This window comes from Mustela erminea, chromosome 12 (assembly GCF_009829155.1).
Source record: "Mustela erminea isolate mMusErm1 chromosome 12, mMusErm1.Pri, whole genome shotgun sequence".
In the NCBI taxonomy this organism is placed as follows: domain Eukaryota; kingdom Metazoa; phylum Chordata; class Mammalia; order Carnivora; family Mustelidae; genus Mustela; species Mustela erminea.
In genome coordinates, this window is record NC_045625.1 from 36,980,177 (window position 1) to 37,007,512 (window position 27,336).

Below are 27,336 nucleotides of genomic sequence, written 5' to 3' on the forward strand. Positions count from 1 at the left end.
TTGTCATCTGTGACTTCAACACCTTTGAAGAGTGCTGTCCTGCCTGGTTTTTTGGTTTTGGTTGTTTTTGGTTTTGTTTTTTGTTTTTTGTTTTTTTTTTAAATATTTTATTTATTTGACAGAGAGAAATCACAACTAGGCAGAGAGGCAGGAAGAGAGAGAGGAGGAAGCAGGCTCCCTGGGGAGCAGAAAGCCCCATGCGGGGCTCGATCCCAGGACCCTGAGACCATGACCCGAGCCGAAGGCAGAGGCTTTAACCCACTGAGCCACCCAGGCGCCCCGGTTGTTTTTGTTTTTTGTTTTTTGGTCTTTTTTGCAGATTGTCTGTGAATTTGGGTTTATTCAGTGTTTTCTCAAGACTAGATTGAGGTAAATTGAGCAAGAATACCACATAAATTGTACCCTTCTCAGGGAATCATATAGGTGGTACATGAAGTCAGTATGTCTCATTATTGGTGATGTTAACTTTGATCACGTAGTTAAGATGGTTTGTGCTAAGTTTCTCCACTATAATGTTAACCATTTTCTCTTTGTAATTAATAAATACCTTGGGGCACCTGGGTTGGTTAGGTGTCTGCCTTTGGCTCAGGTCATGATCCCCACATCCCGGGATCATGCCCTGTGGCGGGCTCCCCTCTCATCAGGGAGTCTGCTTCTCCCTCTGCTCCTCCCCCTGCTCATGCTTTCTTGCTTGCTCTGCATGTTCTCTCTCTTTCATAAATAAATAAGTAAATAAATGAATAAATAAATAAATGACTTATGGGGAGATAGTCTGAAACTACGCAATTTCCTATTTACATCACACTTTCACTGCCTAATTTTATCATCTGTTGATGATTTTATTTTTTTTAAGATTTTCTTTATTTGAGAAAGAGTGAGCATGAGAGGGAGAAGTTCAGAGGGAGAAGCAGACTCTCCGCAGAGCTGGGAGCCCGATGTGGGACTTGATCCCGGGACTCCAGGATCCTGACCTGAGCTGAAGGCAGTTGCTTAACCAACTGAGCCACCCAGGTGCCCTTCTATTGATGATTCTTAACCTGGAACAATAATTACTGTGATGTTTACCTAGTGAGATTTCCTGTTCCTATCATCCTTTTTACATTAATTGGTTGGAATTCTGCTATAAGACAGAGCTGTCTTGGGGCGCCTGGGTGGCTCAGTGGGTTAAAGCCTCTGCCTTCAGCTCAGGTCATGATTTCAGGGTCCTGGAGTCGAGCCCCGCATCAGGCTCTCTGCTCGGCAGGGAGCCTGCTTCCTCCTCTCTCTGCCTGCCTCTGCCTACTTGTGATTTCTGTCAAATAAATAAATAAATAAATCTTTAAAAAAAAATTAAATATTTAATTTTGTCCTTTCCCTACAACTAATTTATTAGATTATTTATAACAGTAAGATATTTCTTTTATTTTCTAGATTATAATACATTTTTATTATTTATTTTATTGCTTAGATTGTTCTCAAAGGCTGATAAGGATTAGTGGCCACACTTGGATTTGAGTATGTAAGGGACAGGTGTAACTCAGGCCAAGGGTTTGGTTACCTGTTTGTCCCTTTTGGAGAACTGTCCCAGTGGTAAAGTTTGGGGATATTGCATTGATTTGTAATAAAAGAGGAAATTCCCTTGTACAGGTTTCTCCTGCTATCTGAAAGTAGAACTTCCCTATGAAATCTTTTGTAAGCCAAAAAGGCATAAGGCAAAGAAGTGATTACCATTAATTTATACGGAAACAAAGGTGAGCATTCCCAGACCCCAAAAGTAACTTCTTAGGCTTTTCTGATACCTTAGCACACATCTTGATAATGGATGCAGAAAATAAATCAAGATAAAGCACAGGTGGGCCTGGCTGGCCCAGTCAGTGGAGCATATAACTCTTGATCTTGGGGTCATGAGTCAAGCCCTACATTGGGCATAGAGTTTACTTTAAAAAAAAAAAAACTAATAGGAAAAAACAAAAGATAAAGCATAGATGGTTGCAGACACAGTTCAAAACTACGGCTTAACCAACTGAGCCACTCAGGTGCCCCTACTTTTATTTATTTATTTATTTATTTATATTAGACTTTTTAAAAAATTATTTTATTCCCTTTTTTTTTTCTCATTTCTTTTCAGCGTAACAGTATTTATTTTTGCACCACACCCAGTGTTCCATGCAATATGTGCCCTCCTTAATACCCACCACCTGGCTCCCCCAACCTCCCACCCCCCCGCTCCTTCAAAACCCTCAGGTTGTTTTTCAGAGTCCATAGTCTCTCATGGTTCACCTCTCCATCCATTTCCCTCAACTCCCTTCTCCTCTCTATCTCCCTATGTCCTCCATGTTATTTGTTATGCTCCACAAATAAGTGAAACCATATGATAATTGACTCTCTCTGCTTGACTTATTTCACTCAGTATAATCTCTTCCATTCCAGTCCATATTGCTACAAAAGTTGGGTATTCGTCCTTTCTGATGGAGGCATAATACTCCATAGTGTATATGGACCACATCTTCCTTATCCATTCGTCCGTTGAAGGGCATCTTGGTTCCTTCCACAGTTTGGTGACCGTGGCCATTGCTGCTATAAAAACTGGGGTACAGATGGCCCTTCTTTTCACTACATCTGTATCTTTGGGGTAAATACCCAGTAGTGCAATTGCAAGGTCATAGGGAAGCTCTATTTTTAATTTCTTGAGGAATCTCCACACTGTTCTCCAAGGTGGCTGTACCAACTTGCATTCCCACCAACACTGTAAGAGGGTTCCCCTTTCTCCACATCCTCTCCAAGACACGTTTCCTGTCTTGCTAATTTTGGCCATTCTAACTGGTGTAAGGTGGTATCTCAATGTGGTTTTAATTTGAATCTCCCTGAGGGCTAGTGATGATGAACATTTTTTCATGTGTCTGATAGCCATTTGTATGTCTTCATTGGAGAAGTATCTGTTCATATCTTCTGTCCATTTTTTGATATGATTATCTGTTTTGTGTGTATTGAGTTCGAGAAGTTCTTTATAGATCCTGGATATCAATATTTTGTCCGTACTGTCATTTGCAAATATCTTCTCCCATTCCATGGGTTGCCTCTTTGTTTTGTTGACTGTTTCCTTTGCTGTGCAGAAGCTTTTGATCTTGATGAAGTCCCAAAAGTTCATTTTCGCTTTTGTTTCCTTTGCCTTTGGAGACATATCTTGAAAGAAGTTGCTGTGGCTGATATCAAAGAGGTTACTGTCTATGTTCTCCTCTAGGATTCTGATGGGTTCCTGTCTCACATTGAGGTCTTTTATCCATTTTGAGTTTATCTTTGTGTATGGTGTAAGAGAATGGTCGAGTTTCATTCTTCTACATATAGCTGTCCAACTTTCCCAGCACCATTTATTGAAGAGACTGTCTTTTTTCCACTGTATATTTTTTCCTGCTTTGTCAAAGATTATTTGACCATAGAGTTGAGGGTCCATATCTGGGCTCTCTACTCTATTCCACTGGTCTATTTTTATGCCAGTACCATGCTGTCTTGGTGATCACAGCTTTGTAGTAAAGCTTGAAATCAGGTAACATGATGCTGCCAGTTTTATTTTTGTTTTTCAACATTTCCTTAGCGATTCAGGGTCTCTTCTGATTCCATACAAATTTTAGGATTATTTGCTTCAGCTCTTTGAAGAATACTGGTGGAATTTTGATTGGAATGGCATTAAAAGTATAGATTGCTCTAGGCAGTATGTCTTTGTATGTCTTCATTGGAGAAGTGTCTGTTTATTTGCTTTTAAATAAAAGAAGGGGCACCTGGGTGGCTCAGTGGGTTAAGCCTCTGCGTTAGGCTCAGGTCATGGTCTCAGGGTCCTGGGATTGAGCCCCACATCGGGCTCTCTGCTCAGCAGGGACCCTGCTTCCCTCTCTGTCTCTCTCTGCCTGCCTACTTGTGATCTCTCTCTGTCAAATAAATAAAATCTTTAAAAAATAAATAAATAAAAGCAAAAATTCTCTATGGATTTAAGTTAGTGCGTGCTCCTGCTCTCTTTCAAAATAATTATCAGAAAACTTATATCTGAATCTACACCTATAGGTGTGCATGTGTTAGCAGGGAGGTGGGGGAGTGGTATATAGGTATTTTCTGTACTTAAGCGCACCTATAACTGCTAATCGTATGAGAGGAGGCAAGAAAAAAGGAGCTGGCAAGCCTAGACTGCACCACATGAGCTTGGACTCTGGGGCCTGTGGGAAAGTCCCTGGTTTTTCTGTTCCCCACTACTGGGGCTAATCTAAGGATAGAGCCTTTAGGATGGGAAACCCTCAAATAGACACAGGGAGCTCAGGATGTTCACCCTTCTAGTTTGATTTTTCCTGTTGGACAAGAAACTACCAGAGCATTTTGACTTCCTTTTGGAGGACTGTTGAGAATGGCTCTTTTAAGAAAAGTCTGATCTGTTCCTCTCTCTTTGCATGTGGGATTTCCTGCGTTTGTTGTTGATCTACCTTTGCAGCTGAAGGAATGTATCCGTGCATTGGATCAGGAACACACCCACACTCCCTTCAGGCAAAGCAAATTAACTCAGGTAAAGTTAAATGTGAACTTTGAGTTTGTTCTGTTTCATTCGATTGTTCGTTCTTGCATTCATTTGTTCATTCAGCAAAGCCTCCACTGCCAGCAAAGCATAATGCTAAGCTCAGGGAGGGGGAGGACAGGGAAGGAGTCACATTCCTTCCAGGTCATTCTAGGCAGAGATGGGCATCCTCAGGCAGAGATGCCTGTGGTATGAAGCAACTGAGCTTTCACGGGCAGTAGTGCACTTCTGGCCATCACCCAGCAGCTTTCTGCTTATTTCTAATATAAAGAAACATTTTTGATTTAATGGAGTCTCTGAGCCTTTGGCTGGTATAGCTTGTACTAAGCATTTTCTTAGCTGTGAGAGTGTTTCAAGACAAAAAATAATGGCTGGAGTTAAAGATAAGATCTTTAAAATTTTTTTTTAATTTACTATTTGCTTGTTATTTTATTTATTTATTTATTTTAGAAATTTTATTTTTTTTAAAAGATTTTATTTATTTATTTGACAGACAGAGATCACAAATAGGCAGAGAGGCAGGCAGAGACAGAGAGAAGAAGGGAAGCAGGCTCCCTGCTGAGCAGAGAGCCCCATGCGGGTCTCGATCCCAGGACCCTGAATCATGACCTGAGCCGAAGGCAGAGGCTTAACCCACTGAGCCACCCAGGCGCCCCTGCTTATTTTTTTAAAGATTTCTTTTTTTTTTTTTAAAGATTTTATGTATTGTGTGTAAGCCTGACAATTCACAGACCTGTATCCCTGGGACAAATAATACATTATATGTTAATTTTTTTAAAAGATTTTATGTATTTATTTGACAGAGAGATGAGAGAGGGAGCACAAGCAGGGGGAGTGGGAGAGGAAGAAGCAGGCTTCCCGACGAGCAGGGAGCCCAATGTACGGCTCGATCTCGGGACCCTGGGATCATGCCCTGAGCTGAAGGCAGACCCTTAATGACTGAGCCACCCTGGCGCTCCCAAACTGTGCTTTTTTTTGTCAGAGAGTGAGCACAGGCAGACAGAGTGGCAGGCAGAGGCAGAGGGAGAAGCAGGCTCCCTGCTGAGCAAGGAGCCCGATGTGGGACTCGATCCTAGGACGCCGGGATCATGACCTGAGCCAAAGGCAGCTGCTTAACCAACTGAGCCATCCAGGCATCCCCAAACTGTGCTTCTTAATGAATGGAAAATGCCAGTAATTCAGCACTGTAATGGCTGCAGAACAGTGGCCCAGGTAGGGGTCTACCTACCTGAGCCTACCTAACTGCCTAAACAGACTGCTGTGAAGACAGTTATGGGTGTCCATGATTCCTTTCTGCACCATGTCCTGTGCTCAGTGGGGGACAGACCAGCGTAGACGGCAGTCTAGGTAAGGATCTTTGTATTTTAGCAAAGGTTCTTACTCTGTGCAGCTAACCTAATGGCTCCACAGGGCCTGGGGCAGAACCTGTAATATAACTCGTTAGACTCATGATCCGTGGGTTGGATTTTATCTTCTCGAACATGATTTCAACTAGAAATTTAAGAAACCCTTTATGGGTGGTTAGTCCTGATTCTAAAATTGGCTCTGACATTTTTTTTTTTTTTAAGATTTTATTTATTTGACAGGAGATCACAAGTAGGCAGAGAGGCAGGTGGGGGGTACAGGGAGCAGGGTCCCCACTGAGCAGAGAACCCGATGTGGGACTCAATCCCAGGACCCTAAGACCATGACCTGAGCCGAAGGCAGAGGCTTAACCCAGTGAGTCACCCAGGCGCCCCTTGCTCTGACCTTTTTTAAAACAAGTTCACCATCCCCAGAAAATGCGTTCCTATTTAATCCCACATCAGGCTCCTTGCTCAGCAGGGAGCCAGCTTCTCCCTCTGCTTGTGCTCTATCTCTCAAATAAATAAAATCTTTAAAATAATAATAATAACGGTAATACTTCAGAAAAAAATGAAAAAATAATTCAGGGTCACTCGGCTGACTCAATCAATGGAGTATGACTCTTAATCTTGGAGTTGTGGGTTCAAGCCCTATATTAGGTATAGAGATTGTTTAAAAATAAAATCGTTTAGGGGTGCCTGTGTGGCTCAGTCATTAAGTGTCTGCCTTCGGCTCGGGTCATGATCCTAGGGTCCTGGGATCGAGCTCCATATCGAACTCCCAGCTTGGCAGGGACCTGCTTCTCCCTCTCCTTCTACCCTGCTTATGCTCTCTCTCAAATAAAGAAATTTTTAAAAATAAATAAAATTGTTTAATAATAAATCAAACAGTGTATGTATATACAAGTACAAAAGAAGATGGCAAGAGGTTCCTGAAAATCCTACCTCTCAGTGATAATCACTGCTACATTTTGGTGACTATCCTTCCAGATATTTTTCTGCGCACATATCTACATGTAGATCTACTTATAGAGTTACGGAATCATATGCCTTCTTCATTCAAAGTTGTAGATCTTCCCGTGTACCTAAATTCAGGTATACCTAATTATTTTAAAGGTTGTACTGTAGTCAGTTAATATTTATTTAGTTTGCAGGGCACCTGGGTGATACAGTTGGTTAAGCTCCTGCCCCTGGCTTAGGTCAGGATCCCAGGGTCCTGGGATCAAGCCCTGCACTGGGCTTCCTGCTCAGCAGACAGTCTGCTTCTCCCTCACCTTCTGCTGCTCCCTGAGCTTGTGCTATCAAATAGATTAAAAAAAAAAAAAAAAAAGTATTCAGTTCCCTGTTTACAGACTCCTAGATTTTCTAATTATTATAATGCTATAAAGCGTATCCTATATATTACCTTTCTTTTTTAAATCAACTGAGCAGTTCTCTCTAGGATAATGTCCTGGAAGCATGCATATTTTTTATATTTTTATATATATATTGCCAAACTGTCTTCTCAAAAGCTTATACCGTTTCATGGTACACATGAAATAGTATAGTAATGTAGAAAAGTGCCCATTTTCCTAGACCCTCACCAGGGCCAGGGTATTATGAGTCTTACTTAATCTTATGGGTGAAAAATACTAGTGTTTTTACTAGTTTGTTTGTATTTCTTTGGTTCGTGAAGTACCTTTTTTCTTTGTTTTTGATCATTTGTATTTATTCTTTGTAAATTGCCTTTTTGTAGCAGGGAGGGGAGCTATGGCCCCGTGTCCTGCACACAATAAGTAGTCAGTATGTCCTTTGTTAATTGACTTCATTGACCTGCCTTCTGTTTTGGACAGGTCCTGAGGGATTCTTTCATTGGTGATGCCAAAACCTGCATGATCGCCAACATCTCACCAAGCCATGTGGCCACCGAACACACTCTGAATACCTTGCGTTATGCTGACCGGTGAGTTGCTCCCAGGTAGCAGGTTGTGTGTGTGTGTGTGTCTCAAACACACAGAAATTTGATCTTGAGCTCCAGCAGAAGTCTGTTCTTGAGGCCATGATCCTAGTACCAGGGGAATATGCAATTGGTCATTTGAAGAATGTGACCTGATAGGCCTTGCCATTTTACAAGTGTGAAAAGAGAAAGGGGACACATTCCCTGGTTCAGGAAACATCTCCATTAGAGACTTCTTTTTTTTTAAGATTTTATTTATTTATTTTACGGGGGGGAGAGAGCACGTGTACACACAGCGTGCACGCATAAGCAGGGGGCAAAGCAGGCTTCTTGCTGAGCAGGGGACTCGAAGTGGGACTTGATCCCAGGACCCTGGGATCATAGCCTGAGCTGAAGGCAGATGCTTAGCTGACTGAGTCACCCAGGCGCCCCCATCAGTGCCTTTTATTTTTTTATTTTTATTTTTTCTAAAGATTTTATTTATTTATTTGACAGAGAGATAGATCACAAATAGGCAGAGTAGCAGGCAGAGAGAAGGAGAAGCAGGCTCCTTACTGACCAGAGAGCCCAATGCGGGGCTTGATCCCAGGACCTTGGGACCATGACCTGAGCTGAAGGCAGAGGCTTAACCCTCTGAGCCACCCAGGTGCCCCTCATCAGTGCCTTTTAAATGGCTAGTGGGAAATGATATATTTCTTTGGAGTGGAAGGCTCAAGGTTTTCTTCCAGTTACTAGCCTCAGCCCTAATCTAAGGGAGAGAATACATGTTACTTGTCAAGGCAGAAGCGCTTAGAACTATGTAGGTCCAGGAGACATCACCCAGACATGACACGTTACAAAAGGTTAAAATGAACTCAGAGAAAGGCAGGAACTTTAAAAGGGCTTATTGGAAATTGGCGGTAAAGCTAGCCTGACTATATGGTCAGGGCTCTTTCTGGGGTGACCTTGGTATCTGCCAAGGTTCCCCCACCCCCATGCCCATCTCTTACTCGTGGTCACATAGGTTTCCTAGCATGGGTGAGACACTATCATTTCCATACTTTTCTCTGGCTGCTTTGCTGCCTGGTCCTGTCTGGGAATGAGCTATCATTTAAGTTCCATTGAGAACAGGAAGCCTTATCTATTTCTCCACTGTATCTACTGCCCAGACAATACTTGGTACCTAGTAGATGCACAGTTAAGTATTTGTGAATGAAAGGAGGAACTCTTCCTGTGGTTATAAGAGTGGGCTCTGGAGTCAAGACTATCTGGGCCAATACCCTGCTTCTGCCATGAAATAGCTGAGCAGTCTCAGGCAACAGTTTTGGGCTTCAGTTTTATCTGACAGGTGATAATATTAGCATCTACCTCATAAAAGAGTTATGTGGAATCAATGAGGATACGTTACGAAGGGCTTAGCACCACACCAGGAACTAGTTACCAATCAATATGTGTTAATTTAAGCAATAGGTCCCCCAAATAGGTTTCCTTTATTGCCTGGTTTTCTAATGCCTGCGTACCAGCATTCCTTAGAAGACAGGCTACTTTGTGGGGTGCCTGGGTGGCTCAGTGGGTTAAGCATCTGACTCTTGGCTGAGCTCAGGTCATATCTCAGGGTCATGAGATCAAGCCCCCGTGTCAGGCCCTGCGCTCAGTGAGAAGTGTGTTTGAGATTCTCTCTCCCTCTCCTTCTGCCCCTCCCCCTTTCATACACTCTCCCTCACTCTGCCTCAAATAAATAAATCTTAAAAAGAAAGGCTACTTCACAAACTGAGATCAGATAGAAGAAATGAGATGATCCAACCTTGTTGGGACCAAAAAACGAATATGGCTTGAAATTCTTTACCTCCACGTATCCATTACCCAGCTTCAACAACTGATAACGGTGAACTGATCTTGTTTCATAACCCCACCACTCCCTGGATGACACGTTATCATTTGCTTAAAGTAAGAATTTCATCATTAGGAGCAGAGAACAAGACATCTCCTCTCTTAGTGCCTCAGTAAAGGAAGAGAAAAATCCCTTTCACATAGGAGAGGTATTAAGTATAATTGAGAAATTATTTGAAATAATTTTGGCTTTAAAAAGAACAGAAGTATAATAGAAATCTCTTCCATTTGAGGCAGTCTGATAAATTATTGAAAATGAATGAAAGCCATTTGTTTTATGTGCTTAAATGAAGCCTAATGAAATTAATTTTAGGTAATTATATATACACGATTTTATTGCTTATTTATTTATTTAAGATTTTATTTATTTATTTGACAGAGATCACATGTAGGCAGAGAGGAAGGCAAAGAGAGAGGGGGAAGCAGGCTCCCCGCTGAGCAGAGAGCCCAATGCAGGGCTTGATCCCAGGACCTTGGGATCAAGGCTTTAACCCACTGAGCCACCCAGGCCCCCTATTGCTTATGTAAAAATTTATTCTGATTTAAAATTTTCTTCTCTCCATATACTAGAATATTGCTAAGGAATCCAAAAATAAAGTTCCAGCTGGACCCCTAATAGGTTTACACTTATCAGAAAAGCTTAGTGACAGGAGTGATTTTGGGGATAGGAAGAGTACACTGGAAGCATTTAGCATCAATAACCAAATTACCTATAGGATTCCCTCTGGCACTCAGCTTTCTAGAATTATTTACTGTGAGTCCTACTAGAGGGAAATGTTGGTGTTTCTCTCCTAATTAAACTAAAATAATTAAGACTTTTATAACAGGAAGTAATTTGGAACCATCTAGACTTACTTGGCACCTCTCAGCCCATTTCCTTGTATGTATGCCCTACTGCAACATCTGAACAAAGGCCCATGGACACGTGTCTTCAGTCACATTCTGCATCTCTTTGCTTAGCTGTATTACCTATTACCTGCCTGCCTTGGCTCCCAGACTTCAAGGGAAGATTTAAATCAAGTCTCAGTGTCAGGCTTAGATCTTGGTTTTCAAAAATGGCCACAGGGGTCATTGAGCTCCCCGTAAGGATTGGATTAAAACCAAAACAAAGGCAAAGACATTTTATGGGAGCCCCAGGCAGAAGTACTGCTCCCTCCTGGGATATTTTAGTGAACAGTTTACAGACCACTGGAGAATCACATTTTTACTTGGTGTCACCTTGTGATTCTAAATTCTTACAGTGTTTTTAAATATCACAAGAGTTAAGAGACTGATCTTGACAAATGAATCCTGGCAGAGATCTCTAAAGTTCCCAAGTGGAATAGAGCATGGTTCTCTATTCTCTATCTAGCGGGTGATTTTGCCTCCCATTGGACATCTGGCAACGTCTGGAGAGATTTTTGATCATCATGACTAGAGAGTAGTGCTACTGGCATTTAGTGGGTGGAAGCCAAGAATACTGCTAAACATCCCATAGTGCATGAGGCAGCTCCCTACAACAAAGCGTTACCTGGGTCCAAAGACCACTTGTGCAAATGTTGAGAAACCCTAGGAATAGACAAGTCACTTTTCCTTTAACAGAATTAGCACAAACCTGCTTATTTCCAGAGATTTTGCTTCCTGAGTACCCAGCAAGTTTGAAGGAACCCATTTTTTTTTTTTTTTTTTTTAATTTGACAGACAGAGATCACAGGCAGGCAGAGAGGCAGGCAGAGAGAGAGGAAGGGAAGCAGGCTCCCTGCCAAGCAGAGAGCCCGATGCGGGGCTCGATCCCAGGACCCTGGGATCATGACCTGAGCCGAAGGCAGAGGCCTTAACCCACTGAGCCACCCAGGTGCCCCTGAAGGAACCCATTTTTTAAGAGAAGCCTAAAAGGAGATGGATTGTAGGAAAAGGGGGCTCTGGCTATGGGGTAGCAGGTGAGTGGAGACACCAGGCTCCCGAGTTGGCCCACCTTCAAGAAGTACACACACGCCCTAACATGGGGGGATGTGGTACGGTTCTGAGACAAGCTTCACTGGCCTATCCCATGGGACTGAGGCATTTTCCAAAACTTTTGATCATAGAATGTGTAGTATATATTTATATCCTAAGACTGTACCCATCTTTTTTGTAATGCTTTTCTTTGGTTTTTGAAAAGTATAGAAAAAGAATTAAGGGGCATGCTAGAATACACATTTTAACATAAAATGGTCATTTACAGGGTCAAAGAACTAAAAAAAGGCATTAAATGTTGTACTTCAGCTACAAGTCGAAATCAGACCTCTGGAAACTCTTCTCCAAAAAGAATTCAGAGCTCCCCTGTGGCCCTGCCAGGGGACAAGTGTTCTCCCAAAAAGGTCAAGCTGGGGCTTCAGCAGTCATTCATGGCAGCTCCTGGCTCCATGAAAGGGAAGGCCTATCCTCTGGCCAGCCACCCACCCAACATCCCTTTTGCACCTGTACCTAAAGTTCCTGGTAAGACAGGTTCATCCAGAGGGAGTCCTCCCCAGGAGTGGGTCGTTCAGACCAGCCCTGTCAAAGGAGCCACGCAGTCTAGACATTCAGCCAAAAAAAGGGCAGAAGAGTCTGCACCCTTGTGCTGTGAGAAAAATCAAATGGGCAACAGAACTGCCCGCAGGTGGGGAAGCAAGGCCGCCGGCCCAGGAGAAGCCCCAGCACGTGGGAAGCTACCCTCCAAGTGCAAGACAGTGCAGCCTGTGCAGCCCGTGCAGCGGCAGCTGGTGTCACGGGCCGAGCTCTCCTCTGGCAGCCTCCACCACTTAGCAAAATCTGGGCAGGGCAGCAAGGGGAGCACACCTGCCAGGCCTGCCTCGGAAGTGTGGACAGACATCCCTCCACATCAGAAAGAGAGGGAGGAACATTTGCGCTTCTATCATCAGCAGTTCCAGCAGCCACCTCTCCTCCAGCAGAAGTTCAACTACCAACCACTGGAAAGGTTTTTATGCCAGTACAGGCCCCTGGAGGGGCAGTTCCAGAATGAGACCCCTCTCCCCTTCTGCTCTTACTCTGAGAGCCAGGATGGAGCCCATGCTGAGGATCTTGATGACAGCGATTTCAGTGAAGATTCTTTTTCACATGTCTCCAGTCAGAGGACCACAAAGCAGAGAAACACCCTAGAGAATAGCGAAGGCTCCTTCTTCCTTCATCAGAGGGAGGAAGGCCCTGCGGAGGTGGCCGAAAGGCAGCAGAGTCTGCTTTTTAACCCCAGGACAGATGGTGACGAGAAGGGTCCAACTGGAAACTGGATGTACTCTAGGAACCCCACAAATTACAGAGGAGCAGCTCTCAGTCATGGCCACGGCTCAAGTAAGGTGACTTTAGACTGCAGCAGAGAGGAGTCTTCCTCCTTGGAGCTTTCCCCCAGAGACAACCCAACAGAGAACCCTTACTGCTCACAAGTAGACTTTGTATGTGGCCAGAAAGGTGGTGGACACCCATCCTCTGAACTCAGACAGAATGCTTTCAGAAGTGAGGTTCCTGGGCAGGCTGAGGGTAGTTCACTACCCCCAGAAGAAGACAGTTTCATTTTCTCACTATCCCATGAGGCATTTCCAGGATCTCCAGACCAAAGAGAGACAGTCAGCACACCTCTGAGAGAAGTTGGCCAAGACAGCCCAACTCTGGTGACCGAAACCATGAAAAACAGTTACCCTTACCAAGAAGACAACTGTAGAGGGGAGTCAGGCACATGTTCTGAATATGCTTCTGGACTGATGGCTCCCCTCACTGTGTCCCTCCTGGAGAACACAGACGATGAGGGCCCTCTTCCCTTGGAACGGCTGGCCCAGGATGGCCTTGCTCACAGTCCAGTGGCAGCAGGGGGCCCACCTGTGGGCGACACAGTGTCATCTGGTGATCAGAAAGCACTCCTGCCAGTGTCTTCAGCAGCTGGGCACTTGTGGCTCTCATCATCTCCCCCTGACAATAAGCCAAATGGTGATCTTCCAGCTCTGTCCCCATCACCCATCCGTCAGCACCCACCTGAGACGTTGCCCATCAGTGAGACTGACCCAGGGGAGGTCTGCCAGAGCAGAGAGCCTGTACTATCCTCCCAGGAACACTCAAGTAGCCAGCGGTGTGATGCTGATGCTGAGGCGGCAGAGCTGAGCAGCTCCCAGGGTTTTCCAGGAAAGCCCTTCCCCCACATACATATTGGAGGACCCCACTCTGCACCTCTACTCACTGCACGAACAGAAAGCAGTGTTATGGCTGACCAGCCCTGGGCCCAAGAACGAAAATCTCCAAAAGGACTTGGTTGGCAGGAGCTAAGTCTGCTGAGAGACCCCATCAAGTTGCCCTGCTACAACAGCAACATCATGTGGCTCAAATACAGGCCGATCCCAAGGTGCTTAGCAAGACCAGGCTCTCCCCTGACCCCTGGAAGCTCTCCAGAGACTGCAGGGACACTCCCTCAGCTCACCCTGGGGCCTGCACAGTAAGTTGGACACCCTCCCCAAGACTGGAGGCCCTCTGGCATCCCTCCTCCCACCCCAGCTTAACATTTGTTTGTTCTGGAAACAGTTATCGTTTTTTCAGTGTCAGAGCTACACTACAACTAGACAGGCTTTGCCCGCTTTTCAAGGGAGCAGGCCTACCTGGGTGGGTGAACCCTGAGTCTGGGAAAGCTGGGCCTTGGGTGAGAAAAGGGAGGATCCGTCCCCTTCAGCAAGCCTGGGACCAGTGGTGACATCAGAGTCCTCTTCATTCTGTCAGGTCTGTGTTCCTGGAAGTGCTGCCCAGGGACACAGCAGTTACAGCCTTGTGCCCTCAGAACCAAGGCAGACTGGGGAACTTGCAAGATGGTGAAGGTCAAAAACAGAGGGACTGGTGATTTGTGCTGCTTTCCCCAAAGGATGCTGTGAACAGTGCAACAGAAAGAGAGGCAACAGAAAGTGTAGAGAAAGAAAGGAGGCAGGGAGATCCAGCAGGGCCCCTCAGCATTAGGGGCCGAGGAGCTGGTGGGTGTATGGAAACAAAGGCTACAGCCCTTTGCTAGGGTTCCTGGGATCTAGGCCAGCTGTGTGTCTCCTGCTCACTGGGGCTCAGGCCAGGGCCAGGGACAAAGAGGACATGGAGGGATACACAGGTGAGGAGCCTGCCTATCCCAGGAGACGATCTTGCTCTCTCCATGGCCTCTACCCAGTGGTAGGATCTGACAAAAGGCAGATCCTCCAGTTTCGAACTCAAAGCCCCTGCTTTGGTCCCTGGACTCCCTCAGGAAGGAAAAATGATGGCAGGCGAGGCAGCAGGCCGCACCTTGTCCCAGGTGTGCCAGCTACAGTGGTCATAGCCTTGAGCCTTTTGGCAGGGAAGCCATGGGAAGCTCCTGTAGTAGGGGAGAAGCAGCACTCATCCCTGTCCCTCAGTGTAGCTGGGGGAGGCAGGGACAGATCGAGAAGCCCCACTTTCCCAGTATGTTCTTGGTATAATTTAGTCCCTAGATAAGTCCTGAGAAGAACAGGTGACAGAGGAGGAGCGGGGTGGGCGGGGAGGCGTGTGTTGGCCCCGGGTCAAAGTTTTGACCATTCTGAGGAGGGGTAGTTCCTGGCCTGGAAATGAGGCTTAGCCTCAGAAAGCTGCCTGGGAGAGATGGGAGGCCCAGGGGATCACACTATCCCCTCTGGTGTTCCCAGGCAGGTGGTCATCCGAGCACACCAGGAACAACTGGATAAAATGGCAGAACTGGTCTTCAAGGAGGAGACCCTGATGAGTCAGCTGGCTCTTCATGTAAGTAGCCTTGGCTAGACACTCAGGGGCTGGTGGGAATTAGCCTGCAGGTACTCTGCTGGCCATCCTTGTTTGCTGTGGTTATGGTGAAGGGTCTGCTGTCCTACTCTAAGAGGACTTGGGCCTCCTCTTGCCATTCCTCTGACATAGCTCAAGGGGTTGGACAGACAGGTGGGAGTTGGAATTGCACTCCCCATTTCCAGGCTAAAATGTTTCCAGCCTCTATCCTTTGCCATTCTGCCTTCTTATTGGCTTGCTGGAGCCCCTCCCTGTGATGGTAAGTGACCTGCCACATGCTGACCAAAGGTACTTTGTTTTTCTAAATAGGCTCCACACCCAGTGCCGGCTTAAACTCACAACCCTAAGATCAAGACCTAAGCCAAGATCGAGAGCTGGACACTTCACTGACTGAGCCACCCAGGTGCCCCTCAGCCAGAGGTACTTTTGCAAAGATACCCTCTGCCCTGCAGAATACCTCTCTACATAGAAGTTTCTCAAGTGCAGGGGTACATGGCTGGCTCAGTCAGTGAAGTGTGCATCTTAGAGTTGATCTTAGGGGTTGATCTTAGGGGTTCGAGTCCCACACTGGGTTTAGAGATTACTTTAAAAAAAAGTCTCAAATGCAGAGAAATGAGCCTCACCCTGTGTCACTGGTAGTGTACTGCAGGCTTTCTAGCTGAAGAACCGGCCTAAGGGTTCTGAAAACTCCCTGCAAGAAAAGGGACTAGAAAAGCAGATCCTGACAGAAGGCCAACAAAACCAAAAGCTCATTTGTCTTTTGTTTCCTTCCTCAGGATTTTGAAGATTTTGTGACCCAGCTGGATGAAATCCTGGCTCTGAAATCCCAGTGCATCCAGGGTCTGAGGAGCCAGCTTCAGCTATACCGGGCCTGCCACAGGCCAGCCACAGCCCCTGAGAGGACAGTGGTGGCTTAGAACAAGACCCGGTATAAGGTGATGGGACCAGCTCAGGAGGGTGTGCTGAATTCCCAGGGGCTGGAGGGGCCTCTGCCAGGTCCTCCTTACAAATCCTAGAACCCACTCCCTGGTCCTACCCATGTTAGCCTCTCCCCAGCCACCCATGGCCTTGACTAAGCCCAAGCCTATGTCCCTCAGTTCCAAGCACAGGAGCATTTGTTGGGAAGGGCAGAGCAGCCTGAAAAACTTAGTATGCCCTCCTATTCCTGTGGTATTAGAAGAGTATTTATCTTACTGACCCCTTGTCTGTGGAGATAAGGTTCTAGAACAATTACTATCTTTCTAAATTTGAGGACCAGAGGATGGGGTGGGCCAGTACTAACCTAGAAGCTGGGGAAGAAAACATGATGAATTTCAGGAGCTCTGTTAGCTGAATGCTGTTCTTCAAGACTTGACCAAAAACTAAAACACTACTCATTAGCCCTTGGAGAGTGGTGGGACAGGCCTCATGTCCCTAGTTACCCTCCCTTCCAGCAATTCAGAGACAGAAGAGAGTGCCCACATCACTGCATTACTCTTTTTAACAACACTCATGCTCCTGTAGCAGTTCCTGGCTCCTGACTCTTCACCTGCCATGCCCTCTCATGGCAAAGTTAAAGAAGTGGAGGATCTCTTTGCCTTACCTTTATCCAGCATCACCCTGGCTGTCCACTCTCTCCCAACGGCCTGTGTTCAGTAGTATCTTGGCACTGAAAGCTCTAGTCAAGAGCCTGAGACCCTGAGGCAGAAATTTTTTTTACACACACCTCAAGACAAATACAAAGTGGTCTGTCACTTCCTAGGGCCACCTTGGGTCAGTATGATGCAGGTGTCATGGTCTTGGCTCTGATGTTCCCTGTAATGTGCAGAAACTTAAATTTCTTACAGGGAAAGGATACCTTTTTAAGGTTTAAAAGGAGGGCCTAATTAAAAGGGTAGGAGAAGGTCTGACAGGCTTTCTGACTGCAGCCCTGTCATCCTTTGCCTGATCTGAACACTAGAGGGCAGCCTTTTTCCAGCTTCGTGGCCCAAAGGGTCTGCTGTCTTAATGATCCTGTGATCCTTAAAAGAATTAGAGACCCGCTCCCAGCCAAAAGCACTAGAGTACTGTGGGATGACAGTTAAGTATAAGGACAAGAAACTTAAGGGAGCAATCTAGTTCCCTCAGCTACAGCAGCACCACCGAGAGCTGGTCAGTCTGAATCCAGTCCTGCCTGCAGCACAAAAATGCCTGATGCCTCTCACAGGAAAAGGTACTTCCCCTCTTCTGAGTGCCGCGAAAGCCCAGGCTGTCTCACCTCCACAGTCTTGCAGGAAGGCATGTCCTTGGTTCCAGAGACTGAGCTTAGGTCAGATTTATAAAGCCAGGGCCGACTACATGGCCAGCTCCTGGGTCCCACAGGCCTATAGTGGGAGACAGTACTAAAAAGACAGAAAATGGTTAGTGCCTGTTTCATCCCAGGCAAATCCAAGCAGGAATCCCCTTCTCACCCACCCCAACCCCTCAATAAAACAGCACTTGGCAATAAAGGAATTATCACAGCAGGACATACCTTTTAGATTTTTATTAGTAGTTCTCTGAAGAATCAAAATAGTTAGCAAATTACTTTAGATTCATCAAGACTGTATATCCTTTGTATTTAGATCTTTAATGATGTACAACAGAATATAAAACGAAAGAGACTGATTTCTATGACTAGGTGTTACTCATTGTGTCATCCTAGAGCAGGGGGCTGGAGGGAGAGGCTGTTCTCCAAGGAGAACCGAGGTGGAGTTAGTGCTGGGCTACTATACTGCAGCCTGTTTCTCCCCCACTCAGTGTGCTGGGAAGGGGCCAATGATTTCTTAAACTGACTTTCCTAGAGTAGGGGGCTCTAAAATCCTGGGTAGCAGAGGACGGTGGTCCAAACCAAGCCAAAAGAAACAGGCTGGGATAGGGAAGCATGGTAACTGCCTGGCAGATGAGGCCAACTCCACATCCCATGGGGAAAGGGCATTCTTTGCACCTCAGAGACATTACAGAACCAGTGTTAACACTAAGAGACTTTGTTAAAGGAAGTGGGCGGGGGAAAAAAACCCTGGAAGAACCTTTTCAATTGCACTCAACTTGGATTAGAGTTCAGTCCACCAGTGCAGCAGAGGGAAGCATCTAGCCCTAAAGCAGCACTGAATCTGGCCCTCCCACCCCTTCTCCCTGACTCCTTTGGCAGCTGGGCCAGGTTTCGGCTGAGGACGTACAGACCCTGGAGGGCCGAGGTGGGAAGGACACTTCTCAAAATACAAATACATTTAATATAGAAGGAGCCAGGGCCACGCTGGAGGCATTCACATGCCCAAGTCTTTCCTACTTTCTCCCCAGCTCAGAGACTGGCAAGCACAGTCTCCACTCCTGACCTTCCACCCCCAAAAGAAAACCAGAAGTGTGCCCCTTTTCCTTCCCCACACATGGGCTCCTCAGGGCCTCCCGCAGGGGTGGTTCCATGGCAGGGCCTAGGCAGCATCTGGTCTCAGCTGGCTCCTGCCCGAGCCATGAGGTCTTCCAGAGCATTGTCCTGGTCATTGTTGTGTAGTAGCAGAACCTCCTTAATGTCTTTCAGTTCAAAGCCCATTTCCTTAAATTTGCTCATTAACTGGAGAAACTCCATCATCTAAGGGACAGAAGAGAATAAATATTGAAGAAAGGGGTTAGGCCGCAGAGTAGAGGAATATGCATGCAGGGGGCTGCCTGGGGAAGTCTGCATCTTTTGCCAGAGGCTTATGAGTCCCTCTGAGGTCCCCTAGCAAGCTGAGGGCGGCTGTGGAGGAAGCCAGAGGAGAATGCTTGATGCTACAACCCATCATCCTTAAGGAATTTTGCCCAGTTCCAAATCCTGCTGACTCATGGGTCCCACTAACCAAAATCCACACTCACACCAAGGCAGGATACTGAAACCAGAAACAGCTGCTCTCCAGGAACAGGATAGGCAAAGCGACTAGCAGTGTCCCCAATCATCCAAAAGTCTAGCTTTTTGCCCAGGTCTTCCCTTTCCCTTCCCGGGGACTCCAGTCATCTTCAACCCAATGCTTCATTAAGCCTAACTACCCAAACTAGCAAAATGCCTATCTGGACACTTTAGAGAGAATGCATTCTGACTACCTCTGCCTGCAGTCACTGGCAGGGAGGGGGCGGTTCTTGGCCAGAGGATGCTACTTTGTCCATCCTTTGCAGAGGGTTCCCACGAAGCACAAAGGGTCCTACCTTTTCCTCTGAACACTGGTGCATTTCCAGAGCCTCTTCCACTAAAAGAGGGTCGAAGCCCTTCTCACAAAGCTGTCCATGTGCGAAGAGATAGTCGAGAATCTTAAGAAAAGAAAAAGAGGTGAGCACCTACTACCACTCTTGACGTTGCTTCACTAGAGTCTTACACAAGCCAGCAATGTGAGATCTGCTCCCCACCTCACTAAGTCTTGATTCTGTACCGTGAACTGTATCCAACATAGCAGGACTTTAGTGACTATTTGCTGAACAGGTAGGCACACCATTCTAAACCTGAGTAATTTTTCAAAGGAGTTCCTGTCAAAGCTGATTCACATCTCCATGTCAATTCCATAGCCTGGACAGGATATTCTAACAGCCCAAGTCAGAAAATGGCCCCAAGGTTTAGGACTCCAGTACCCTATTTGGGAACACCCCGGGGCAGCTTTGACAGGATAAACATTTGAAGGAGGCATCTCTATATCAAGCCTAATGTGCCCTCTCAGGAGGGGCAGAAAAGGGCAGAGAACAGTCCCAACGGCTCCAATGCTCCCAGGGCTTTCCTCCAGCCTAGGTGCCAGAGCAGCCCCCTATGTACAAGGACTGCTACTGAGGCTGCTGTCCCCTGCAGCAAAATGCCCTGAGTCCTGCAACTCACCAGAAAGGACACTGGGGCTATAAGTGTGATTGGGCTCTATGATAAAAGCAGGACACTGGTCTAGGACCTCTCTCCAGCATGACCCCCTGTCCCACCCCGAGCCAACCACTCACTCACCTGCTCAATATTCTCTCCTTTCTTTTTCATGGCTCTCAGGACACACTCATATGAGTAGCCCATGTTGACCACTGTCTCCACACACTGCCGCTCACTGGGGGACAGTGTCTGCAGTTCAGAATAGGCCTGGGGACAGCTGGGAGTGTTGGGCACTTGTGACACTGAGAAATTAGGAGGTGTGACCTGGTGGTGGAGAAACAAGAGGATCAGGCAGGAGGAAAGAAGACTGAGGCCCCAGAAGCCATGTCACTTGAAGCAGCCCAGTCCAGGGGCTTGCCATTTCTGACACTAATCAAACTCCCAAACAATCCACTTGCAAGAAGGAGCCAGGCTGCTGGCCAGACATCCTGAAGAGGGATAAGGGAGCAAACAGGCAAGGGAAAGAAAAGCTGGGCAGACACCTACAATTGTGTCTGTCCGCTGCCCTCATCCCAGCTTACAGAATGAGAAAATACCGCAAAAGCCACATGCCCTTCTGTGTTTAAATCCCCTGGGCTTGAACTGGAGAAGTTCTGAGGCTGGCCATGGGACTGATACAAGATGGCTGCTATGATTTCTCTCCAATGCTCCATTACCCCTTTCTCAGGCTGTTGTATGTCAAGTCCTAAAAGAATCATTTACATCAGACACCCCTAACTTTGGGGCTGACTCTCTCCCAACAATGTCTTTATTCTTGCTTCTGTCCCTGGGCTGGGCAGAGATAGAGGGTACATGGCCAGTTCAGGAGCTCAGGGCTTCGAGGGCACTCCACCTCTGCCCCACACCATGAGCTGCAAAGGTTCAGTGCCCTGCCACAGCTGCCTTCCTACAAAGCCAAGACTGAAGGACTATTAGCCAGCCACACCAGGCTGGGCCTTCAGGGACAGGATGGGATTCTAGTACCCTGCCTCTACTGCCCTGCAGGCAGCCTGCTCCCAGCCAGGGGACCCTATAAACCTCCATCTGATTGGTGGGGAGTCCCATGATTAACTCCTCCCACAACTTCTGTTAAGGATTCAGACAGAGGGCCTGAAGGCCACTCACCCTCAGGCCAAAGGACTGAACCAACAGGGAAAAGGTCACAGTTGTTTTACAGTTTGGCCCAGCTCCTGAAAACCAGGAAAGTATTTCACCAGAATTTTACCTCCTTTGGGGGGAGAGGGGAGGAAGCACGGAAGCCCTGGTCTTAGACATTCAAAATTACATAGCTATAACCAGATACTTTCCTCAAAGTCAGCTGGGAAAAATCAAGACTACAGGCCTTTAAAGACCATTGTTTCCTCTTACCCATCTCACCCCCAATACCTCTGGCAGCCCAGTCACAGGGCTCAGGCATTAAATTCTAGGAGTCACAAGAGGGGACAGACTCTGGCCATTTCTGCAAGTCCCAAGATAATCTCTCTTCTTGCAGGTCCCCAGATAATCACTCTTCAAGGACAGGGTCTACTTGGGCTTGAGAATACAAACAGCCAAACAGGGTTTGTTTATATTGCTGACACACTATATGTTAATGTGAGCTCCCAGAGGTTAGTTACCATATCACCTGTATTTCTGAATTCCCAGGGCCTGGCTTTAGGCTTGGCATTTACAGGGTCCTACTCATCAGCTACAGAATAAACAGAGATCTATTAGCATTTCAAAGGGGGAATTTCACTTAACACAGCAAAGTGACCCTGATTCTCCCTCCCCAAAGCCCACTGAAATGATAATAAGACAAAACTATTAATATTTAAGGTTGAAAAAGGGCACCTGGGTGGCTCGGTTGGTTAAGTGTTTGCCTTTGACTCAGGTCATGATCTCAGGATCCTAGAACTGAGCCCCACATTGGTCTCCATGCTCAGTTGGAGATCCTCCTTCTCCCTCTACTTCTCTGCCTGTTCATGCTCTCACTCTCTCACTATCACTCTCTCTCAAATAAAATCTTTAAGGTCAAAGAAAGAGGGAACAACAGTGGAAAATATATTTCAATGAAATTTTAGAATACAGAATACAAATGAAGCCACAGTAACTAAGCAGAACCAATTAAGTTATAAGGAAGTGGGAGAAAGGGGAGTCAGTCCACCAGCTCCTCTCAACTCCTGAGAGGGGTTCAGCATTTGGAAGCACCAGGCACTGTTGGGATAAAGCAAGGGCACAAAGTGAGTGATAGAGAAATAAAACCCTCCAGCAAAACCTTCCCCAGCTGACCCTCATCCTTTTCAAGAAGCAGCCTGCTAGTCTCTAGGGACTAAAATAAGGACACCAGGCACTGCATATGAGTGAGTATAAGCACCAAAAGGGGGATTTAAGTAAAGGTCTACACACCAGCCTTCCCCAACCTTCCATAACCCCCAAGCAGAGTTCTCAGATGCAACTATAAACCCCCAATACATTCATGCGTTAACATTTTGTAGAGTTCCCCAAAGCCTAGTAACCTTCAACCTACACTAAAGCTTAATGATTGGCAAGCACCTCCAAAACATACATTCCCTCCACTGTTAATTCTTTTAAGTGCCTCACTCTTAAATGTGACTACAAAGCCTGAGACACCAAACCAAAAGAGGGAACAGACAAAGAACTTGGAAATTTAAAATATGATAAAGTAAAATTTTATTTAAAAGGCTGTGAGATTAGGAATGTAAGCTGGTGCAGCCACTCTGGAAGACAGTATGGCGCTTCCTCAAAAACTTGAAAACAGAGCCGCCCTACAACCAAGCAACTGCACTACTGGGTATTTACCCCAAAGATACAAATGTAGTAATCTGAAGGGACACGTGCATCCCAATGTTTATAGCAATGTCCACAACAGCCAAACTATGGAAAGAGCCCAGATGTCCAGCAACGGATGAATGGATGAAGATGTGGTGTGTGTGTATATACACACGTACATACACAATGGAATATTATGCGGCCATCAAAAAAACCACCCCAAAATCGTGCCATTTGCAACGAGGTAGACGGAACTAGAAGGTATTATGCTAAGTGAAATAAGTCAATCAGAGAAAGACAATCATCATATTTCACTGATAGGACAAATTTGAGAAACAAGGCAAATGATCATAGGGGAATGGAGGGAAAATGAAACAAAAGGAAACCAGAGAGGGAGACAAACCGTAAGAGACTCTTAATCTTAGGGAACAGAAGGTTGCTGGAGTGGAGGAGGGTGGGAGGGATGAGGGTGGCTGGGAGATGGACACTGGGGAGGGTACGTGCTGTGGTGAGTGCTATGAACTGTGAAAGACTATGATGAATCACAGACCTGTACCCCTGAAAAATTATATGTTTAAAAAAAAAAAGAAAAAGGCTGTAAGATCAGAAAAAAAAAAAAAAGAAAGTTATACGATAGTCAAAGAAATATCCAGAAGGTAAAATATAAAGACAAAGACAAAGAGGGGGCACCTAGCGGGCTTACTCAGTAGAGCATGTGATCTTGGGGTCAAGAGTTCAAGCACCAACATCCAGTTACAGGAATTTCAAAAAAGAAAAAACAGAAAATATTAATTAAAAACATCTCAGAGGGACGCCTGGGTGGCTCAGTTGGTTAAGCAGCTGCCTTCGGCTCAGGTCATGATCCCAGCGTCCTGGGATCGAGTCCCACATCGGGCTCCTTGCTCCGCAGGGAGCCTGCTTCTCCCTCTGCCTCTGCCTTCCACTCTGTCTGCCTGTGCTCGCTCTCACTCTCTCTCTCTGAGACAAATAAATAAATAAAATCTTTAAAAAAAAAAAAAAAAAAAATCTCAGAGCTGAGCCTTAGTTTGAAAGGATCCAGGAGGGCCTAACACAATGAACATGGCATGGCACACCATGAATAAAATTAAGATCCCAAAAGCTATGGTTGGGGGGAAGAAGGTGGAAGAACACAGAAAAGCAGAGGAATACAAGAAATCAGTAGAGCTTATACTTGAATAAAACAGTTTAGGGGCACCTGGGTAGCACACCTGGTTAAGTGACCCACTCTTGGTTTCGACTCAGGTCCTAATTTTGGGCCATGAGACTGAGTCCCCGAGTCAAGCTCTGCGCTTAGCATGGACTCTACTTGAGAATCTCTCCCTTTCCCTCTGCCCCTCCACCTCCTCTGCTCACTCTAAAGTTTAAAAAAAATTTTTCTTAAAGATTTCATTTATTTATTTGACAGAAAGAGACACAGCAAGAAAGGGAACACGAGCAGGGGGAGTGGGAGAGGGAGAAGCAGGCTTCCCGCAGAGCAGGGAGCCAAATGCGGGGCTCAATCCCAGGACCCTGGGATCATGAACTGAGTTGAAGGCAGGTGCTTAACCCTCCACTCCAGGCGTACAGACACTTTTAGATATTCAAGGACTCAAAACTGACAGGTTAACCAGTATGTCTGGATGTGTCTGGGAAAATTACTAGGTCTTTGATGGCTCTCTTGGAGCATCTGGATAAAACCAGCAACAAGTTCAAAGAAACTATGTAGGAGTGCCTGAGCCTGGCTGGCTCAGCTGGTATGGTGTGCAGCTCTTGATCTCTGGTTGAGTTTGAACCTCACGTTAGGTGCAGAGATTACTTAAAAATCTTAAAAATTAAAATTAAAAAAAGGAAAGAAAGAAAAACTGCAAATCTTTTAAATGGAGTAGTTTATGAGAAAAAGGTGCAAAAAAAATCACAATACAGTATTCAAACTTGGCAGTAAGTACTTACCTGATATATCATAATGTGAACAGCAACATTAATTTACCCAAAATTTGTGATCTAATTATGAAGGAGGCTATGGGAAGGAGCTATAACAGGAAGTATAAAACTATATAAACTATATAAAACTATATAAACTTCCAACTATAACAGGAAATATAAAACCATCTAAAACTGATAAATATAGAAAAAGCAATACAAGCACTTTATTTAGAAATACAGAGATAAATCCCAGCAGAAATAAAGAATTACTAGACTACAGGAACCAAAACTGGAGTTGGGGACAGAAGAGGCAGAGAGCCACTGTTTTTCAATATAAACCTTTTAAATCTGACTGGATTGGGCACCTGGCTGGCTCAGTTGCAAAAGCATGCAACTCTTGATCTTGGGGTCATGAGTTCAAGCCCCACACTGGGTGCAGAGATTACTTAAATAAATTATTAAAAATAAATGAGTCTGGATGGCTCAGTTGCCTAAACATCTGATTCTTGGTTTCAGCTTAGGTCATGATCTGAGGGTCATGAGATGGAGCCCTGTGTTGGGGTCCAGGCTCTGCACTAAGTGATGAGTCTTCTCAGGATTCTTTCCTGTCCCACTTTCCCCACCCCCACCCTGCTCCTCTCCCTGCTCATGTTCTCTGTCTCAAATAAATAAAATCTTGACAAAAAATAAGAACAGGGGGGGCGCCTGGGTGGCTCAGTGGGTTAAGCCGCTGCCTTCGGCTCAGGTCATGATCTCAGGGTCCTGGGATCGAGTCCCGCATCGGGCTCTCTGCTCAGCAGGGAGCCTGCTTCCCTCTCTCTCTCTGCCTGCCTCTCCATCTACTTGTGATTTCTCTCTGTCAAATAAATAAATAAAATCTTAAAAAAAAAAAAAAATAAGAACAGGGACGCCTGGGTGGCTCAGTGGGTTAAAGCCTCTGCCTTCCGCTCAGGTCATGATCCCAAGGTGCTGGGATCGAGTCCCGAATCAGGCTCTCTGCTTGGCGGGGAGCCTGCTTCTCTGACTCTCTCTGCCTGCCTCTCTGCCTACTTGTGATCTCTGTCTGTCAAATAAATAAAATCTTTAAAAAAAAAAATAAATAAAATATAAAAAAAGAATCTAGAGATAAATGACTTCTAAGTATGAAAGCAATGGCAACAGAAAATAAACAGATTGAACACCTAAAAGCTAAGAATCTGTATGTCAAAAATTATTTTACACACATTTTCAAACCAAACTAGCACTACTGTAATGCTTATCGGCCAAAATTAGTAAATTCATAACTTGTAAGTGTAAGGGAAGAGCAGAAATATTTTGCTAAAGCAACTGGGGAAAAGTAAGGAATATATCCATATCTGGAGAAAAAGAACCCAATGGCAGACTAAGCCTAACCAATGAGCAGAGCAAGGTCCACAAAAGGCTGACATGCAGTGGGGAAAGACGAGCTAAGGCTTAGGTCAGGCAGTTCTGTGCTGGTCTCAGAAGAAGGGCACATTACAAGAGTCCTCTCTACATGATCCTATGGACTTCTCAACGTCTAAGTTTAGTTTATATAAACAGTAAAACGTGAAATCAGAATCTGAAAAGTAAGACCCAAACACTGGGTCTAAAACAGCCAACAAGAACCAAACTTCCCTCAGAGGTCCTATAAAGGGTGTATTACACAGCCCAGTTGACCACCACTCTACTCCCCCCATCCTCAAGTCACTAACTATCCTGAAGAGAAGTGCTTTGTTCACTGGGAAAGGTTCTCACTGTGGGCCTCAAAGACTCACTGAGACAGAGGACCAGGAGAAACCAGGCTTTGCTTCTTGCAGGTAAGGGCCATGACTTCCTTAGAAAAACACCAGACAGTCAGCTTGGCTTGTCTGCCCCTTGAAGGCAGAAAGTCCCTAAACCAGCAAGAAGCAGACCTCCCCCCAACCCTGAAATGGACTGGCCCAAAAGAAACCCCACAATGAGGTGGGTCAAAGAGTGACAGGTGTTCTCGTTTGAGAACAACCTCTGCCATTAGTTCAAGAGCTTTGGTCTCTAAATGGTTACTGTAATTTTAAAGGGGAATCTGAGGCTGAGGATCCCTTATCTTCCCCAGAGTGCTTTTAATTTCTCTAAAGCATACAATGAGTCATGAAGAGTATCCTACTGACCAGAAGGTATGAGGATAAAGCCCATTCCTAGGAGGTAACACCAGAGTGTTCTGCACTATCAAGTTTATTTGGGCCAAGGTTCACAGAAGTCTCTAAACAGCAGTGAGCTCTATAACAGTGGAAGCACTCACACACAGAGACAATCATTTACCATGAAATGCTATTGCTGGGACTTTGCACTTACTTTAAAGCAGGCCAAGGCTCATCTTTCTACCGGCTTA

The 27,336-nt window shown here is 45.7% G+C and overlaps 2 protein-coding genes across 8 annotated transcripts in view; one reads left to right on the forward strand and one right to left on the reverse strand.

Moving 5' to 3' along the window:
- Nucleotides 1-27,336, forward strand: part of KIF24 (kinesin family member 24) — a 106,040-nt gene that overhangs the window by 78,074 nt on the left and 630 nt on the right. For 5 of the 6 annotated variants that reach the window (XM_032308364.1, XM_032308365.1, XM_032308367.1 and 2 more), the window contains 5 exons: nucleotides 4,454-4,525; nucleotides 7,710-7,819; nucleotides 11,886-14,120; nucleotides 15,319-15,412; nucleotides 16,207-17,843. In XM_032308364.1, coding sequence (XP_032164255.1) covers nucleotides 4,454-4,525; nucleotides 7,710-7,819; nucleotides 11,886-14,120; nucleotides 15,319-15,412; nucleotides 16,207-16,347 — 2,652 coding nt within the window. In that variant the 3' untranslated portion in view covers nucleotides 16,348-17,843. Of the gene's footprint in view, nucleotides 1-4,453; nucleotides 4,526-7,709; nucleotides 7,820-11,885; nucleotides 14,121-15,318; nucleotides 15,413-16,206; nucleotides 17,844-27,336 lie in introns of those variants that run through there. The other variant, XM_032308363.1, reaches the window with a different exon arrangement.
- Nucleotides 17,919-27,336, reverse strand: part of UBAP1 (ubiquitin associated protein 1) — a 64,333-nt gene continuing 54,915 nt past the window's right edge. For both annotated transcript variants that reach the window (XM_032308376.1, XM_032308377.1), the window contains 3 exons: nucleotides 20,379-20,561; nucleotides 19,607-19,708; nucleotides 17,919-19,016 (listed from right to left, as the gene is read on the reverse strand). In XM_032308376.1, coding sequence (XP_032164267.1) covers nucleotides 18,876-19,016; nucleotides 19,607-19,708; nucleotides 20,379-20,561 — 426 coding nt within the window. In that variant the 3' untranslated portion in view covers nucleotides 17,919-18,875. The remainder of the gene's footprint in view (nucleotides 19,017-19,606; nucleotides 19,709-20,378; nucleotides 20,562-27,336) is intronic.